The sequence below is a fragment of the Pristis pectinata genome, chromosome 8 (assembly GCF_009764475.1).
Source record: "Pristis pectinata isolate sPriPec2 chromosome 8, sPriPec2.1.pri, whole genome shotgun sequence".
Taxonomy (NCBI): Eukaryota; Metazoa; Chordata; class Chondrichthyes; order Rhinopristiformes; family Pristidae; genus Pristis; species Pristis pectinata.
Window position 1 is genome coordinate 37,668,289 of NC_067412.1, and position 16,647 is coordinate 37,684,935.

Here is a 16,647-nt window from a genome sequence, read left to right on the forward strand (position 1 = left end):
AGTCTGTGGAGGCTTTGTTTGCTTACTGTATCTGAATGTAGGTATTCTGTGTGTGCATGGTTAAAGCCTACAGATGCATTGTCTGGTCCTCGTCCGTGTATGGCCTGTGTGTGTGTGGTTAATCAGAATCAGATTTATTATCACTGACATATGACGTGAAACTTGTTGTTTTGCGGCAGCAGTACAGTGCAACTTAAGCACCTATAAATCACAAAAATAAATGAATAGTGCAAAAAAAGAAATAATGTGGTAGTGTTCACGGGTTGTTCAGAAAGCTGATGGCCGAGGGGAAGAAGCTGTTCCTGAATCATTGAGTTTGGGTCTTTCAGGCTCCTGTACCTCCTTCCTGATGGTAGTAACGAGAAGTGGACATGTCCCGGGTGATGAAGGTCCTTACTGATAAATGCTGCCTTCTTGAGGTGCTGCCTCTTGTATGTAGATGCCCTGTGTTCCTGGATAATGCCTTGTTTATGCCTGGTTCATATCCCTGGGTGGTCTCTGTGTGTTTTGTGTCCAAGTATTGCTTGTGGTTACTCTCTTAGTGTGTGTCTGGGTAATGTCTGTGGATGCTCTGTGCAGTCTGGTTAGTGTCTAGACATGTTCTCCATGTTTGGCTACTGTCTGTTGGCACTGTATGTTAATTTTCGTGGATAATCTCTATGTGCTAGTGAGTCTGTGGGAATTCAGTATGTCAGGGTTTATGTCAGGGTTTGATTTCTGTCGATACCCTCTGTGTGTCTGATTACTGTCTGTCGATGCTCTCTGTGTGTCTGGTCAATGTTTGTGGATACTCTAGATCTGGTTAATACCTCTCTGGTAATGGGCTCCGGTATTGCTGCTGTCTTGTTGTTAATTTCACCATTCCACATTTACAGTGCGGGCAGTGTGCACATCGAGTTTGACGCCATCTTCAGCTTGAAGAAAATACAATCTTTTCTGTTGGAGCCTGACTTAATCTTCAATGTTAGTGGCCTGCGGCTTGTGATTGCTGGCGGTTTTGAGATTGGTGGTGCACGAGTGGTGACGGTGTACGTAACAGGTAGCTTTCACCAAACTACTGAACTACCTTCTCTAAATACATCACATTCCTGATCATGGAGGGAAGAGGATGGTTCCCCTAGAGTCCCACTGTATAAGGCCCTTCTCTTGTCATCGTCCCTTGTTGAGTGATGAAGGGGTGACCTGTCTTGTTCATTAAGCCAGTTTGGAACAACATTTATAGTCTCAGTTTGAGGTTAGTTTTAACACTCTTGAGGAGAAGGAGTTTATCTCAGTAATGTCACCATAAGAATGTGAGGAGTTGTTATTTTCTGCATGGTTTTATCAAGTAACTTTCTCCAAAACTCTTTATACTCATTAGTACCACACAACTCTGCCCCATTCAGAGCTGATTACAAGCTTTCATCATTTCCTTTCGCAGCTTATTGTTAGGTTGTAAGTTTGATGTTTTATTTGAAGATGATAGTTTTATCCCAGACTCTCCTCCATGCCGGAGCATGGCGGTGTCCCACCAGGGCTATGACATGATTCCAGGGAGGTTGCCTTGAGGCCAAGTAAGGACTTTGGATGATTTGGTGAGTCCCTAGAGATGGAGGGGTTGGTAATTCACCCTGCCGACGGTGCCAGAAAGCCAAGCTGCTTCCCAGTCCACAGGGTAACAAAGAATCAAAGGGGAGCTGATGGGCAAGTGTAGGAGGAAATAAGTTGCAGGGCTACAGGGAAATAAGGAGGGAGAATGGCACTGCTGTGTTGGGAGCTGGCATGGACACAATGGGCCAAATGGTCTCCTCCAAACTGATAATCAAATTGGTAACCTAAACAAGATTTTTATGTTGACCATTTAGATAGAGGGAACTTATTTCTTCTGATGGGGAAGTACAGAACAAGGAATATAACTTTATAATAAGGGCAGGGCTACCCAGCAATGATATTAGGAAATAAATAGTCGCAAGAAAGGGCAGTGTAATCTGAGACTCTTGTTCTGCTTCTGGGGGTCAAATGAAAATATCAAAGTCATGATTGATTTTTTTCAAAATGCAAAGATGTTAAGGATTATGGAATTAAGAAAGTGGGTAATTGGAGTTCACTTAAATAATGGACTAACTTTGAGGGGCAGGGTGGCCTCCGATGTTCAGATGTTCCATCATTCTTGTGGAATTCCTACATTAAACAATACGTGTAGTGGATGCCTATCTGAGTCGGCACCTTCAGGAGAGGAAGGGGTGAAAGCTCCCTCGCGTAGTAGTGTTTAAGTTAAAATTTCCAATGCGTTTCTCTCTCTCTCTCTCTCTCTCCAGAAAAGTTAATTGCTTTGTGTGGCGAGGTACTTTTCTGTCAGAATGGGTTCCAGTGCGTTCACAGCAAGTCGGGAAACGTGAGCTGTACGTCCCTCTGCCACACGGCCTACTGCAAAAACAGCGGCATCTGCACTCACAACCAGGGCCAGGGGCCCATGTGCCAGTAAGTGATGCAGTGTTCCATGTGCACAGAGCAGGAATTCAGTGACTGTTGTCTTCAGTGTAGACTGGGAATTTCTGAACCCTTTCGAGCCAAAAACTAGAGGGCATAGGTTTAAGATGAGAGGTGAAAGATTTAAAAGGGTCCTGAGGGGAAACTTTTTCTCACAGAGGGTGGTCAGTAAATGGAATGAGCTGTCAGAGGAAGAGGTTGAGGCAGGTACATTAACAACACTTAGACGACATTTGGATAAGTACATGGATAGGAAATGTTTAGAGGGATATGGACCAAACATGCGCAAATGGGACTGGCTTAGGTGGGCATCTTGGTTGGCATGGATGAGTTGGCTGGAAGGACCTGTTTCTGTGCTGTAAAAACTCTATGACTATGAGTCAGCTGCCGTCCAATTTACAGAAACCTAAGTTAGGTTTCCAGGGCAGTGGTGATGGAGTGTCAGAGGTGCGTCCAGACGAGACGTTAAACCAAGACCCTGTCTAATCTCTGTACTAGAAAAGCCTAAATTAACAACCCAGAGGCCTGATCTTGTCCCACTGTGGCACTGTGGAATCTAAATTCAGTTGGTAATCCAGAATTTGCAATAATTATGGCTCACCTCTGATTCTTCTAAACCCCAGTGAGTTAAGACTAACCTTATTCAATCTCCCCCCAAACTTTAACCCCCTCATCTCAGGAATCACAGCCCAACCGCACTAACTCCAAGACAAGTATATTGTTTGTCATGGCGTGGAGACCAAAACTCTACATGGTCCTTCAAGAGGTCTCAGCAAAGTGCAGTTCAATCTCAGCTACTCTTCCTCCTTCTCATATACCAGCACCTCGCAATAAAGGCCAACACACCATCTGCCTTTTGATTGCTTGTGGCAAGTTCACATTTGCTTCTGCATCCCCAAGAAGCTATACACCAAAATCCCTCCACTGTCTTACTCTCATATTTGTCTCTATTTCTTTGTGGACTTTGTGTCTGCTGAACTCACATTCCCTTGTATCATCAGCAATCTTGAATGTATAACATTTTATTATTTTGTCAAACTTATTAATACGAGTTGTAATTAGCTGAAGAGCCAATAATGATGCCACTAATCCCACTAGTAGCCTGAAAGTGGCCATTTAATTCCTATTCTGCTTCCTGTCCTTTAAACAAATCTCTATCTTTGCTAAATTTCATGTAATAACCATTTATGTGATCCTTAACAAATGCCCATTGAATATCCAGTTATATCACATCCACTGCTTTCCCTTTATCTAAACTGTTATCCTCACAAACTCTAAATATAATTGACTGCATCCAATCATCTTTTAACCTTTTAGTATCCCTCAATGACGGAATCCGGTATTTTGCCAAAGACAGGTCCCAGACTGACTGACTGTCGTTGCCAATTTTATTCTTCTTCCTTCTTGTTACATTTGCCACTTCCCAATCTGTTGGAATTGTCCTGGAATCAAAGAGCTTTAGCAAATCATCATTAGATTATCCACCATCACTGCAGCCATCTACTTCGGGGCTCATAGCTACAAAATAAGGGGCCAGTCATTTGAGAGGGCAGTGAGTCCCTGGAATCCTCTGCCCTTGAGGGTGGTGGAGTTCAGATCATTCAAAATACCTAAGGTGGAGATAGATAAATATTTGAAAGATCGAGGAATTGAGGGATATGGGGAACTGGCAGTGTAGATCAGCCATGAACATATTGAATGGCAGGGTAGGCTTGAAGGGCCGCGTTGTCTACTCCTGCTTCTCTTTCCGTGTGTTCTTGTGTTTAGAAACCTGGGGTGCAGGTTGCCGGGTGTGAAGGATTGGTTTGGCTTTAGTTCCCTCAATCTCACCAGTATTATCTCTTTAGTGATGGTAATTATCCTGTCACTGCAATACCTTGTATAATCTGCAGCCAGTGATGTACCTTCTGACAGTCGGTAGAGCTGCTGCCTCACAGCTCCTGTGACCCAGGTTGGGTGCTGTCTGTGTGGAATTTGCACCTTCTCCCTGTGACCGCACGGGTTTCCTCAGAAACATCTGTGTTTCTCCAGCAGTTTGTTTTCTGTTTCCGTTTTCAGCACCTGCAATCTCCAAAATCATAATTGGCCAATTTAATTGTCCCTGTGTGTAGCTGAGTGGTAAAATCTGGGGGTGGGGGTGGGGTGGTGAGGGGAGTTGATAGGAATGTGGAGAGAATGGGTTAGGGTAGGATTAGTGTAAGTGGGTGGTTGGAGGTCAGCATGGACTCTGTGGGCCAAAGGGCCTGTTTATGTGGCATACAGCAACGTTTAAGAGGCACTTAGACAGGCACATGAACAGGCTGAGAATGGACGGATATAGACCATGTGCAGGCAGATGGGATTAATTTGGATTGCCATCATGGGTGGCACAGACATGGTGGGCCAAAGGGTCTGTTACTGTTCTCTATCTCTACAACTCTATAACTCTCCCCAAATCTTAAGGAAGGAGGTGTGAAGGGAAGATAAGGATCTCTCCAAAAACTCTCAAGGAGCTCAGAACCGTCCTGGACAAAGTAGCTCGTTTGACGGGCACCCTATCCATTCCCCCCACTCCACCAGCTCACATCTACAAGGTTCTGCACCAACTCACCAAGGCTTCTTCATCACCCCCTTGACCTCCAGCACCCAGAAGTTCAAGAGCAGCAGGTTCATGGAAATTCCACTGTCCCCATGCTCCAAGTCACACTCCAACTTCCCTTTGAAATGTATCTTCGTTCCTTCATTATTCCTGGGTCTAAATCCCTACCCAGGGCACTGTGCCTCACTGACTGCTTCCTGGGGGCGGGGTGGGGAGGTGTTACAGGGTCACCCACAACCCAAAAACGAGATATAATTGGATTAAAATTATTGACCAAGAACTGGGGTATGAGGGGGATTGCAAGTGCTTCCTGCATGGAGGGTTGTGTCTTGAAGTTTGAAAATGTCTGAAAAACTGACGGGAATAGACTGGGCAGGGACTTTAGGTGGGAATTGGGCAAGAATCTGAAGAGCAGTTCATTGAGTTGTTTCTCAGGAGAGAGCCGTTGGTTGGGGTAACTTGTCTCGTTTTGATACACGGCCACTGCGCCTTGTGAAATATCTCACCCAGTGTTCGTCTCATTTCACTGCAGGTGTCCCGTGGGCAGTGATTATTGGTTCATGGGCCCCCAGTGTGACCACAGAATGACCAAGCAGATCCTGATAGCCATTGCGTTCGGCATCGTGTTCGCTCTGCTGGTCGTGCTGGCGGCTGTGGCCATCGCAGTCCTGAGAAGGTTCAAGGTCGTGTTGAATGAGGCGAAAATGGATCAGACCAGAAGCAGGTGAGAGGATGGTCACAGCAGCCAACACTGGGAGGAGGGGGAGGGGAGAGGAGGGTAGGGGAGAAGTGAGGGGGAGGGGGAGTGGGAGGAGGAGAAGGGGGGAAGTGAGGGATAGGGGAGAGGAGGAGACGGGGAGGGGAGGAGGGGAGGGGCAGTGTGGGAGGGGAGAGGGAGGGAGGAGGAGAGGGTTGGGGGGGGAGGGGTGGGGGAGGGAGGAACAGGGCGGAGAGAGGGGAAGGGAGGGAGAGGGTGGAGAGAGGGGAGGGGAGGGAGATAGGAGAGGGGGAGGTAGGAGGGGGAGGGGGGAGGTAGGAGGATGGGAGGGACAGTGGGGAGGGTGTGCCTGACGGGGACCTTGCCCAGACTGCGCTGGAAGCCCCCTTGGGCTGGGGTGAGAGGGGATGACCCTTTGCCCAGCAGCGCTCTGGAACCCACCCTCTGGAGGGCAAAGGGGGCTGGTCAGGACCTTACTTTCAGTTTGGCCCCCTGGAACTGGCCGGCACCGTTGGACTGAGGGGGGCAGTGTCTGTGCTGTAAATACCGTGTACCAGAGGTGGCAAATTTATCGCCCTTTAAATTCCTCTCCCCCTTTAAATTCCTCTCCCCCAACCACGAAGCTCTGGGCATCGTGACTCTCAACGTTTCCCTGAGCATGTTGGAGACTCAGATGGGAACACTGGCGACTAAGTACAGTATCACACCTCCATTTATTCCATATGGAAACCACACCCAAAACTGCATTAAGACATTGTGCTTTTCATTGGTGGGATCCCTGAGAAGGGCAGTGAAGAGGAAGGGGGAGCTTGCATTAAAAGCCCGTTAATCACTGTGGTTCAACGGGCTTCTCCTTGGGCGCACCCTGGCTGATTTATGAGGTGTGAGCAGCAGCTTGTCTGTCACTCCTCCCCAGGTTAATTAATAGGAGCAAGTTGTGTAAATATCCTGATTACTGCGCATTGCTGGCTGCAGGTTATTACCCTGGGAATAACTTTCTTCTCTCAGTTAAATTATCTCCCGGAGAATGAAACAACGGAGTGCATTCAGTGGGTCAGGCAGCACCTGCAGGGGTGGAGGGGTGATTGACCTTGCATCTTGTCCCTCCTACAGTCTTCTGCTCTGGGTTCAAACATCTGCTCTCTGCTGCATCTCCATAAAGTGCGTTCTCTCTGGCTGCTTCTAATCCTGGTCTGTGTCTCATTGCCCACACCTCTCCTTCCTCCAGCCTTCTCCCACACCGCCCCTCTCCCTCCCCCAGCCCTCTCCCACACCGTCCCCTCCCTCCCCCTCCCTCCCCCGCCCCACCCTCATTCCTCATCCCTCTTCCATCCAACCCCATCCCTCTCCCTCCCCCTCCCCGTCTTGTCCCTCTCCCTGCCCCGCCCCCAAACCCTCTCCCATCCAACCCTGTCTCCCTGTTCCTCTCCCCTTCCCAATCCCCGCCCTTCTGTCTCTCTCCCCATCCCACTGCCCCTCTGCCTCCTTCCCTCCCTCTCAGGGTAGAGGAGGGCGACACCGTCTCAAGTTATAGGGCAAGAGTTTTAGGACTGAGGTGTGGGGAAAATGTCTTTACTGGGAGAGAGCAGTGATCCGGACAGCACCATACTCCGCGTCAGACAGAAGCAGGTGCATCTGACTCCACCTGACGGCCGATCTCAACTGGGCAACTTTTAGCAGGGGTGGGGAGGGGGAACATTGCCCCTGAATGGGGAGAGTGAATCAGCCAGGGTTGATAACCTGATGGAAAGTCAGCAGGGGACAGTGAAGGGGAAAGGAAGCAGTAAGGGGTTAATTCAATGGGACACAAACTTGGCGAGTGGAGGAGGAATGCGGCCTCCACCCAAACCGTGTCACTTTCAACCTGCTCCTATAGTTTCAGTCACAGCCCCCACGGGTTGTATTGGAAAACCGCTCCCATCTTGTCCAATGGTTCAGTGTATTAATCCAGCTTCCCCCTCCTCCGTTAGTTCTCCACCAGCCCTCTCCCACTGCGCCTTTTTCTAACGAATTGCTAAATTTGGGCAGTGCTGCCTCTGTTATCACTTACCTGGATGTTCCCAGGGAAAGGGAATCAAAAACTAGAGGGCATAGGTTTAAGGTGAGAGGGGAAAGAGGTACAAGAGATCTGAGGGGAAACTTCTTCACCCAGAGGGTGGTGCGAATATGGAACAAGCTGCCAGAGGAAGTGGTTGAGGCAGGTACATTAACAACATTTGAAAGACATTTGATCAGGTACATGGATAGCAAAGGTTGAGAGGGATATGGGCCAAATGCAGGCAAATGGGACTAGCTTAGGTGGGCATCTTGGTCAGCATGGACCAGTTGGGCCAAAGGGCCTGTTTCCGTGCTGTATGACTCTGTGACTCTATTTAAAATGAATGGCAGCAGTACATTCAGAGCAGGGTTTTTATCCTCTGAGTTTGAATTTAGTTAATATATCCTATTTTTCTATTTAAAATGCATTTCTTTTGTGCGTTATCTTCAAAACAACATAACTAAAGTAACGATTTAACTTTTCTGCCATCTCCCCATCTATTGTGCCATGTTGTATGGCAGCACTGAAGTATGAGGAGAGATTGGATCGACTAAGTTTGTATTCAGTAGGGTGAGAGGGGATCTAATCACAACTTACAGAATGGATGAGGTCGGGGGAGGATGTTTCCCTGGCTGGGGGTCTAGAACGAGGCGATGCAGTCTCGAGTTACAGGGCAAGAGTTTTAGGATTGAGGTGTGGGGGAAACGTCTTCACTGGGAGGATGGTGAACTTGTGGAATTCACTAGGCCCAGTCACTGAATACATTTAAAAAGATAAAGATAAATTTCTAGATGCAAAGGCATCCTGGGTAATGGGGATATAGTATTTATGTAGATGATCATACTGAATAGCAAGTCAGGCTTCAAGGGCTGAGTGACCTACTCTTGGTCTTATTGTCTATGTAATGGCCCTATTCCCACCCCAACCTCTGTTTCTGTAAAATATTTTACTATTTTATGTTTGAAATTTAATTTCATAGTTCATTTTTACCTTCCTAATTTTTTGTTTTCTTATCATACACTCTTCTGTTGTCTATTTACTTGTTGAATGTTGCCAGTCCATTTTATCTTTGATTTTGAGGGACTTAGAAGGATTCTTCTACTCTATTAATCAAGTTCTTTATTATCTTTAAAGCATATTTTATGGTCACTCTTGCCCAGATGTTCCCCTACTTGGACATCTGCTTTGGTTCATTCCCCATCATTAGATCCAATAGCAGATCCTCCCTTGGATTCTTTTTATCAATTGAGTTACAAAGGAGTCCTGTATTTTGTGTACTCCATTCCTTTACGCCTTTTACCTATTTTCTTGATCCGATTAAAATTAGGGTATTTGGAGTTACCCATTTTTTTCATACACTATTTTCATAATTAGTCTGCATAATTCTTTCTTCACCTCTTCACTATTATGTGTCGACCACACCTATTTGTGAGATAGATCCTATACTGTACGTACTGATTTTGTCTTCCTTAGCTGTGTCACCTTTTTCCATTGCCTTTATGTTGTATCTATCAAGTCCTGCTATTCCACCTTCCTTTTTCACCTTTCTAATCATGTCTGACCCTGCACTGTTTAATTCCCAGTCCTGAATTTTCCACTGCCCTGCCTCAGTAATCCTTACTGTGTCTGGTTCCTCCCAATGCATTACCTGCCTCCAAATCTTTGGCTTTATTTCAGACTCTGAACATCGCTATAAAGACAGTTTAAGTAATTTTTAATAGGATTTCCTTTCACTTAATATAAACCATCTTTTTAATTCTATTTGCTGCCTTGCTATCAATGTTCCTTTACTTCATTCTTCCCCTTGCTTTTTTTCCTGTTAGTTAATACTTAACTGTTTCACGCTTTTTTATCTTTCAAAACCTCAAAGCTTTTGCGATCTCCCTACTTATACTTTCCTGCAAGACGTGGGTCCCATTCCAATTCAGATGAAGCTCATTCCATTAGTGCAGCTCCTTCCTATTCCAGAACCAATGTCAATGTCCCATAACAATGAACCTTCTTTCCCGCATCAGTCTATTAGCCAGGTGTTAATTCTTCTGATCTGTCTGCATCTACACATGGCTTGCACAAGAATCCTGAGATTATTATTCTTGAGATCATTTTAATGTGGAGCATAACTCCTGAGACACCCCTTCTCTCTTCCTAACTTGGACCACACCAACTGGATTTACTCCCTCCTTTTTCAAGATTGTGTTGGCCGTGCGTGATTTCTTGCCTCTGATCCATGCAACAGCTGAAACTCCACAAATCCTTGAAGTCAGTCTTGAACTTTCCATTTTTATTGTTTTTAGTTTTAGTAATAAGTCCCAGGGGAGTCAGAACAAAACAAAGAAATGACCAGCAGCCTGAGATCTACCCAGTAAACCTTTGGCTCAACAATTCAAAACCTTTGAGGATACGGAACCCAGTGCAAGTGTGGTCATAAACAAATGCATGCATGTATAGAAATAAAACACAACATTTAAGATGTGTTTCAAATGTACTACCTTAGAGTTTGAAAAGATGAATGTGTGTTCCTATTGGACTGACCCATCACTGTCAGAGTTTTTATTTACTTGCTTTCTTAAGATATAGGAGCAGAATTAGGCCATTTGGCCCATCAAGTCTGCTCCGCCATTCAATCATGGCTTTTTTTTTCAACCTCATTCTCCTGCCTTCTCCTCACAAGCCTTACCAATCAACCCCTTACCAATCAATCTCTGCCTTAAATACACCCAGTGACTTGGCCTCCACAGCCCTCTGTGGCAATGAATTCCACAGATTCACCACCTTTTGGCTAAAGAAATTTCTCTTCATCTCAGTTTTAAAGGGACATCCCTTTATTCTGAGGCTGTGCCCTCAGATCCTAGACTCTCTGAATAATGGAAGCATCCTCTCCACGTCCACTCTATCCAGGCCTTTCAGTATTTAGTAGGTTTCAATGAGATCCCCTTTCATCGTTCTGAACTCCATTGAGTAGACCCAGAGCCATCAAAGGCTGCTCATACATTAACCCTTTCATTCTTGGGATTATTCTTGTGAACCTCCTCTGGACCCTCACTAGGGCCAGCACATCTTTCCTTAGATACGGGGCCCAAAATTGCTCACAATATTCCAAATATTCTTGGGTAACTTCTCTCCATTGTTGTGCCACTACAACATGTGACCTTTGGTCTCCCATAAGGGTATAAGTGGGATTGAGAAGAAGATGGTAAATCTTGCCCCACTCTCCCTCCAACACCCCCATCACCACAGCCTGAGTGCCCAGGGTCCAGAGTCAAACACTCACAGGGAAGTTTTTGTGACCTTTGCAGTTTTCCCTTTCCAGTTACAAGCGCTTCAGTCGCTTTGATGATTTCTCCAATCAATACCGGTCCGAATCCTGGCTCAACTTCTCTGTGAATTCTTTGGACAACCCTGGCTTCAGTAACTCAGACGAATTGATCCATCTGCAGATTTTGGACACCAGTTTTTACTCTTGCCATGAAGAATCAGTGACTGGGACATACAGCAGCCAGAGGACTGGCCATCATGGTCAACCAGCTTTCAGACACAGGTAAAGATAATTTAGCAAAATGTGGTTAAAACAGAAATGGTTGAATTGCAGTAAAAGTCAGGGATTCTCGTACATAGAAGCCCAGATACTCCAGCCATGGTCTGCCTCTCCAGTGCCCAGACCTTTGGCAGTCCAGCTCTCCAGTGCCTGAAATCTCTGGACCGGCTCCAATTCTCTGGTCCCTAGCTCCTCCAGCCCAGCATCTCTGGTGAAGGTTCACTGGCCCCTGCAATTTCCAGGCAGCTTAGCAAGTCTCTGGTGCCTGGAATCATCAGTCATTGTCTACCTCTCTAGTGCCCGGAATTTCTAGCTAAGATCTACCTCTCCAGTACCTGGAATCTCTGATCCATGTCTGTCTGTCCTACTGCCAGAATGTGGAACAAGTGTCTGGACTTTGGCCAAAGGATTGTCAGAACTGTATTTCAATAATGACTTACCTGTGACTGGACTCTCTGGGTAACTAAATGTGGGGCCTTTTGGGTCCAAAAAAGGTAACTTACCTGTGGAGGTGGAAGATATGGGTAAGATTTGTAATGAATATAGGTGTCTTCATAACTGTCTGACAAGTGAACTTTCTGAGGTGGTAACAAGGAAGTTTGACAGGGGGTGTGTGTTGGATGTCGTCTGCCGGGAGTTTAGCCAGACTGTTGACTGAGTCCCAAACACATACGAGCCCACAAGAAACAAGAGAGAGTGGATCCAAAATGTGGCTCGGTGGCAGAACAAGGTTGAGGAGTGTTTTAGTGATTTCTAATGCTGATACGAGTGGGGTTCCACAGGTGTCAGTCCCTTGGTTTTTATTGCATATATCAATGACTTAGACTAAAGTGTAAGGGAAATGAGAACTTTGCACATGATACAAAAATTAGCCATGTCGATGAGAGGTAGAAGGAAAGCTTAATTGTAGGAACATGGTTGGTTAGTTGGGTAGAAAATTGATGAATGGAATTTAATCCTGTGGAAATTGTGCATTTAAGGTGTAAGAAGCAGAGTGAATACACAATAATAGGAGTGTGACGATTGACCTTGGAGTGAACATCCACATAATCCCAAAGCTATCAGGACAGGTTAATAAGCTGGTTAAAAGGGCACAACGTATGCTTTTTATTAGCTGAGGCATAGAATATAAAGAGCTGGTAGATTATTGTGAAACTAATTAGTTAAACCACAGCTTCTGCATCATGTACAATTCCAGCCACCACATTACAAGTGCAGAGGAGACTTACAAGGATGTGGTCAGATATATAAAAAAATTGTAGCTTTGAAGGTAGAATGATGAGGCTAGGGGCATTATCCTTGGAGCAAGAGGTTAAGGGGAAACATTAAGTGTATAAAATTATGAAGGGCCTACACAAATAAAAAGGACTGATTTCTGTTTTCCAAGAGATAAAAAATGAGGGGGTGTAGATTTCAATTGGTATGATTATGGGGAGATTAGGATTTTTTTTTCATCCAGAGAATGTTAGTGGTTTGGAACTGAATGCCTGAAAAGGCAGTGGAGGCAGAAACCTCTTCACATTTAAACAGTACTTGGAATGTTGACTTGAGGAACGTGATCTGCAGGGATACAGACCTGCTGCTTGAGGGTGGGTCAGCAAGCACAGACAAGATGGGCTGAATGGCCCCCACCTGCATTGTATGTTTTCTATTATTAGCTTTCTGAAAACATTTCAAAATGTCCAATCAATAAAATACACTACAACTGCAACTCCACCTGAAAAGAGTTAGTGACCAATTTGCCCACAGCAAGCTTCCACAAACAGCAATGATAAAATAACCAGTGTTTATTTTTTAAAAGTGACTCTGGCTTGGAGATGATGGTTTGTGAGGGAACACTCGCTTGTTTGTTCTCATAAGTCCTGTGGAGGGGCCTTCTGTTCATCACCTTATTGGAAAGATGACAATTCTGACAATTCAGTGTTTTCCTTCATTCTACCCTGAAGCATCAGCATTGATCTTTAAGATCAACACAGTGAGTGGAACTGGAATCCACAGCTTTCTGATTCCACCTCGAGCGCAACAACTAAGCCAGAGCTGACTGAAAGCAAGTTTCTCTATTGTAATGGGTTTCCCAGTTCAGTATCTTAATAACACTTTGAATTCCCTCCTCAGTCATACAGAACAGTAATGAGCCTTTCAGCCCACTGCATCCAATGCCAATCATTGAGTACCCATCTATACAGTCACCATCATGCCCTAACAGATAATAGACCATCCTTAGAAACTGGGCTGTAACTGAATTGCACTACTGGAAGGCCCTTGCTTAATAGCGATCGACAGGGTCACAGTGGTTTCTCTGGGTAATGAGTGGTTAAGTTTTGCTGCTGTTTTGAGATTCAGTCCGAGGGTGGATGTTGGGAAGCTTGCCACTATCCCAAAATAACATCCGTTGTGACGTGATTCGGGCGGTGTCAAGGATGATGGACAAAGACCTCTCCCACCCACTCACCACAGCTATCAAAGGGCCTCACACTTTTTCCCTTAGCCTTAATCTTTTTAATTAAGGTGGTGTTGCTATGAATGTAGTCTCCAGAGAATTCAACATGGAAGTGATTGTGCTGAAGAATTACTGAAGTATCGATTCCACCCACCAGGCTTATTAAAGCCAACACAAATGATATTGGGAGAGAGGGACTATGATTTATATAATGAGTAATGTTTATTGCACTGTAAAAGCAAAAAAAACCTGGAAATCTGAAATAAAAACAGAAAATACAAATCAGATGGCATCCGAAGAGAGAAACAAAATCAACACATTACTATCTTTCATCAGAAAGGTCTTTGATCTGAAACGGTGTTTCTTTCCTCACAGATGCTGCCTGAACTGCTGAGTGTATCAAAAATGTTGTTTTAATTTGGTGTTTATTGCAATCTGTAAACACTGTCTTCCTTCAGAGCAAGAAGTCCAGCCCCACATGCCTGACCACTGTGGGACTTAGAGACCTGTGAACCTAGATCTGGCACGTGATAATTCTGTTGCACCAAGGGAGGGGCTGGGAACAGGGAAAAAGAAAAACTGAAAAGCAGGTGGTGGGTTGGGGGAAGAGAAGGACAGGCATGGGAAGGTACAAGGGGAAATGGAGTAGACACCACCCAGGCTCCCTTTCCTGATCATTACCTTGTGTCCTGTTGTAAAGTGATAAGCATATGCTGATAGGTTGTTAGGCATTACATTATTAACCTGGGAACAGTAGCACTCTAACAACCAAGAATGTTTAGTGAGATTTTATTTTTTCACTGCAGTTTACAAAACCTGGATGTTAGTATCAGCAGCATCAACGAGCACACAGGAGACTCGGGGAAAGCCAGCGATATGTCGGTCTGCAGCTGGCCTGTTGAACCCTTCCAGTGGTCACCATTCCCAATACTGTACCAACTCGGCAGGGACAGGCCGGTGAGTATCACATCAGTCCATTTGTATTCATGAGCCTTTCCTTGGCATCATTTTTCCAATTACAACTGTGCAGGAGGTCCTGACATAACTGCCTTGGGATCTAAGTTCCTCCCTGCAAGTGGCATTGGCTACCAGTCAAGACAGGAAGTGAGAGGAGCATGGTTGAGTTCACCCTTCCTCCTTGTGTTGGCACTGACACGGTGCAAACACCACCCACCAATCCAAATCACCACAGCGGAAATCACTCAGTTGACCTGCATCCCAACAGAATGACTGATCTTGTTCCCCACTAACGTTAGGGTTAGCTCTGAAGGAACAGTGGATTGTGCGAGAGATTGGCCACCTCATCTGAGGCTTTGGCTTGTAGTAATCTCAATCTGCCAGCTGTGGTGAAAGCTCTCAAAAGGGGTAACTGGCAGAGGAATAAATTACAGGATGGCCACTAACAAATATAATGGGAATATCTACATTACTGAATATGTGGAATTCACTCAAAGGTAGAGATTAATGCATTTTTTAAAAATGGGAATTTAAGGATACCAGCTCAGACTGGAATAGATAACTGAAGTGGGAGGAGACAAGGTGCATAAAAACCAGCACAGCTGTTGGATTAAATGGCCTGTTTGTGCTGTGGATTTTATGTTAAAAATCAAATTCCTCTCTTCCAGTTCAAAGCCAGAAGACCACACTCATACTGTGAAGGGATGGAACTTGTGAGCATGGAAAGAAACTGGACGGCCTAAATAGCAATAGAAAACATTCAGAAAAATCATCACCCCTTTCCCTCAAGGTCAGGCCTATTTTCTTTGGGTTGCGTACAGCATAGGCATCTCCGTAGTAGATATTTCCATGTTTTTATACTGGCCACGCTGTGCAAAAACAATTAGCCAGACCATTTGGGTCTGGAGTTTAATGTCACTTCCGTGAGTGCGAGTTTCCTGTGGAAATAAGGCTCTGATCTCAGATTAAACAACACACCATCTGGTGTCTGCACTCTGACCTCAGGCCTGTGTTAAATGATGAGCCCTTTGCTTTGGTTATCATAGGACTGGGCACACGAAGGGTTGCAGAGGGGTGGGGTTCGCCCTTCTCAAACTTAAAGTATGTGCTCAGCTTTTAAGTACGTATTGAGATGCTGCATCAGGAGAGAGAGACACGGACAACGATATCCAATGATAAATCGCAACAGCAAAGAAACAACGGAAGGGCAGGGGTAGAAATGCTGAGCAGCCAAAAAGTCATGATTTATTAATATTTGAAGTAACTTCATAGTTCAACACAACCAAATTATACATTTTACAATCACATTCTATTTGTAAACAGTTAAAAAGCCACTGACTTGTTTGCATCTTCCAACAGACAGTTATAATGAAGGCAATGAAATGGTGGCATTGTCTGCAGTGTTAAAATCATGTCCTGGTTTGTCTCCACTGAACGGATACATTTTGTGACAAAACCGAAGTGTAAAATAACTCGTTTTCTGTTGAACTTTTTTATATGCAAATTCTAACATTAAAACGGCCTCTTACGGATGACGGTATGATTCTGTGAACCACTAGAGTTGGTTACAGTATGCATAGTTACAGATCTCAGCCATTTTTGTTTAAGTACAACAGTCAATTGGACAGTCACAATAGCAAAATACATTTAGCCACTCGATAATGGGAATATAAAGGAAGGGGGTGGTGGAAATAAAGTATATATACTACAACATGTCAGCAAAATTCACCTTCACTCACCATAAAATGACAGCAATTTCAAAGCAATAGCTGGAAACTCCGGCTTTAAGCAGTTAACTTGGCAAAAATAAAACAAAGATAATTTTACAGAGCAGTTTAATTCAGTGCTAAAAGTTTGGAGGGGGGGTCCTACACAAAACTACCAGAAGTTTCTAACATGGGAAAGAGGGGGA

The 16,647-nt window shown here is 44.9% G+C and overlaps 1 protein-coding gene across 1 annotated transcript; it reads left to right on the forward strand.

Moving 5' to 3' along the window:
• The first annotated feature begins 2,388 nt into the window (after positions 1-2,388).
• si:ch211-14k19.8 (uncharacterized) lies at positions 2,389-15,511 on the forward strand. The gene is made up of 5 exons (XM_052022422.1): positions 2,389-2,460; positions 5,580-5,771; positions 11,114-11,341; positions 14,585-14,735; positions 15,404-15,511. Exons 1-5 carry the CDS (start codon positions 2,453-2,455, stop codon positions 15,476-15,478), a joined length of 654 nt encoding a protein of 217 aa, XP_051878382.1. The 5' UTR covers positions 2,389-2,452; the 3' UTR covers positions 15,479-15,511.
• Positions 15,512-16,647: the final 1,136 nt, after the last annotated feature.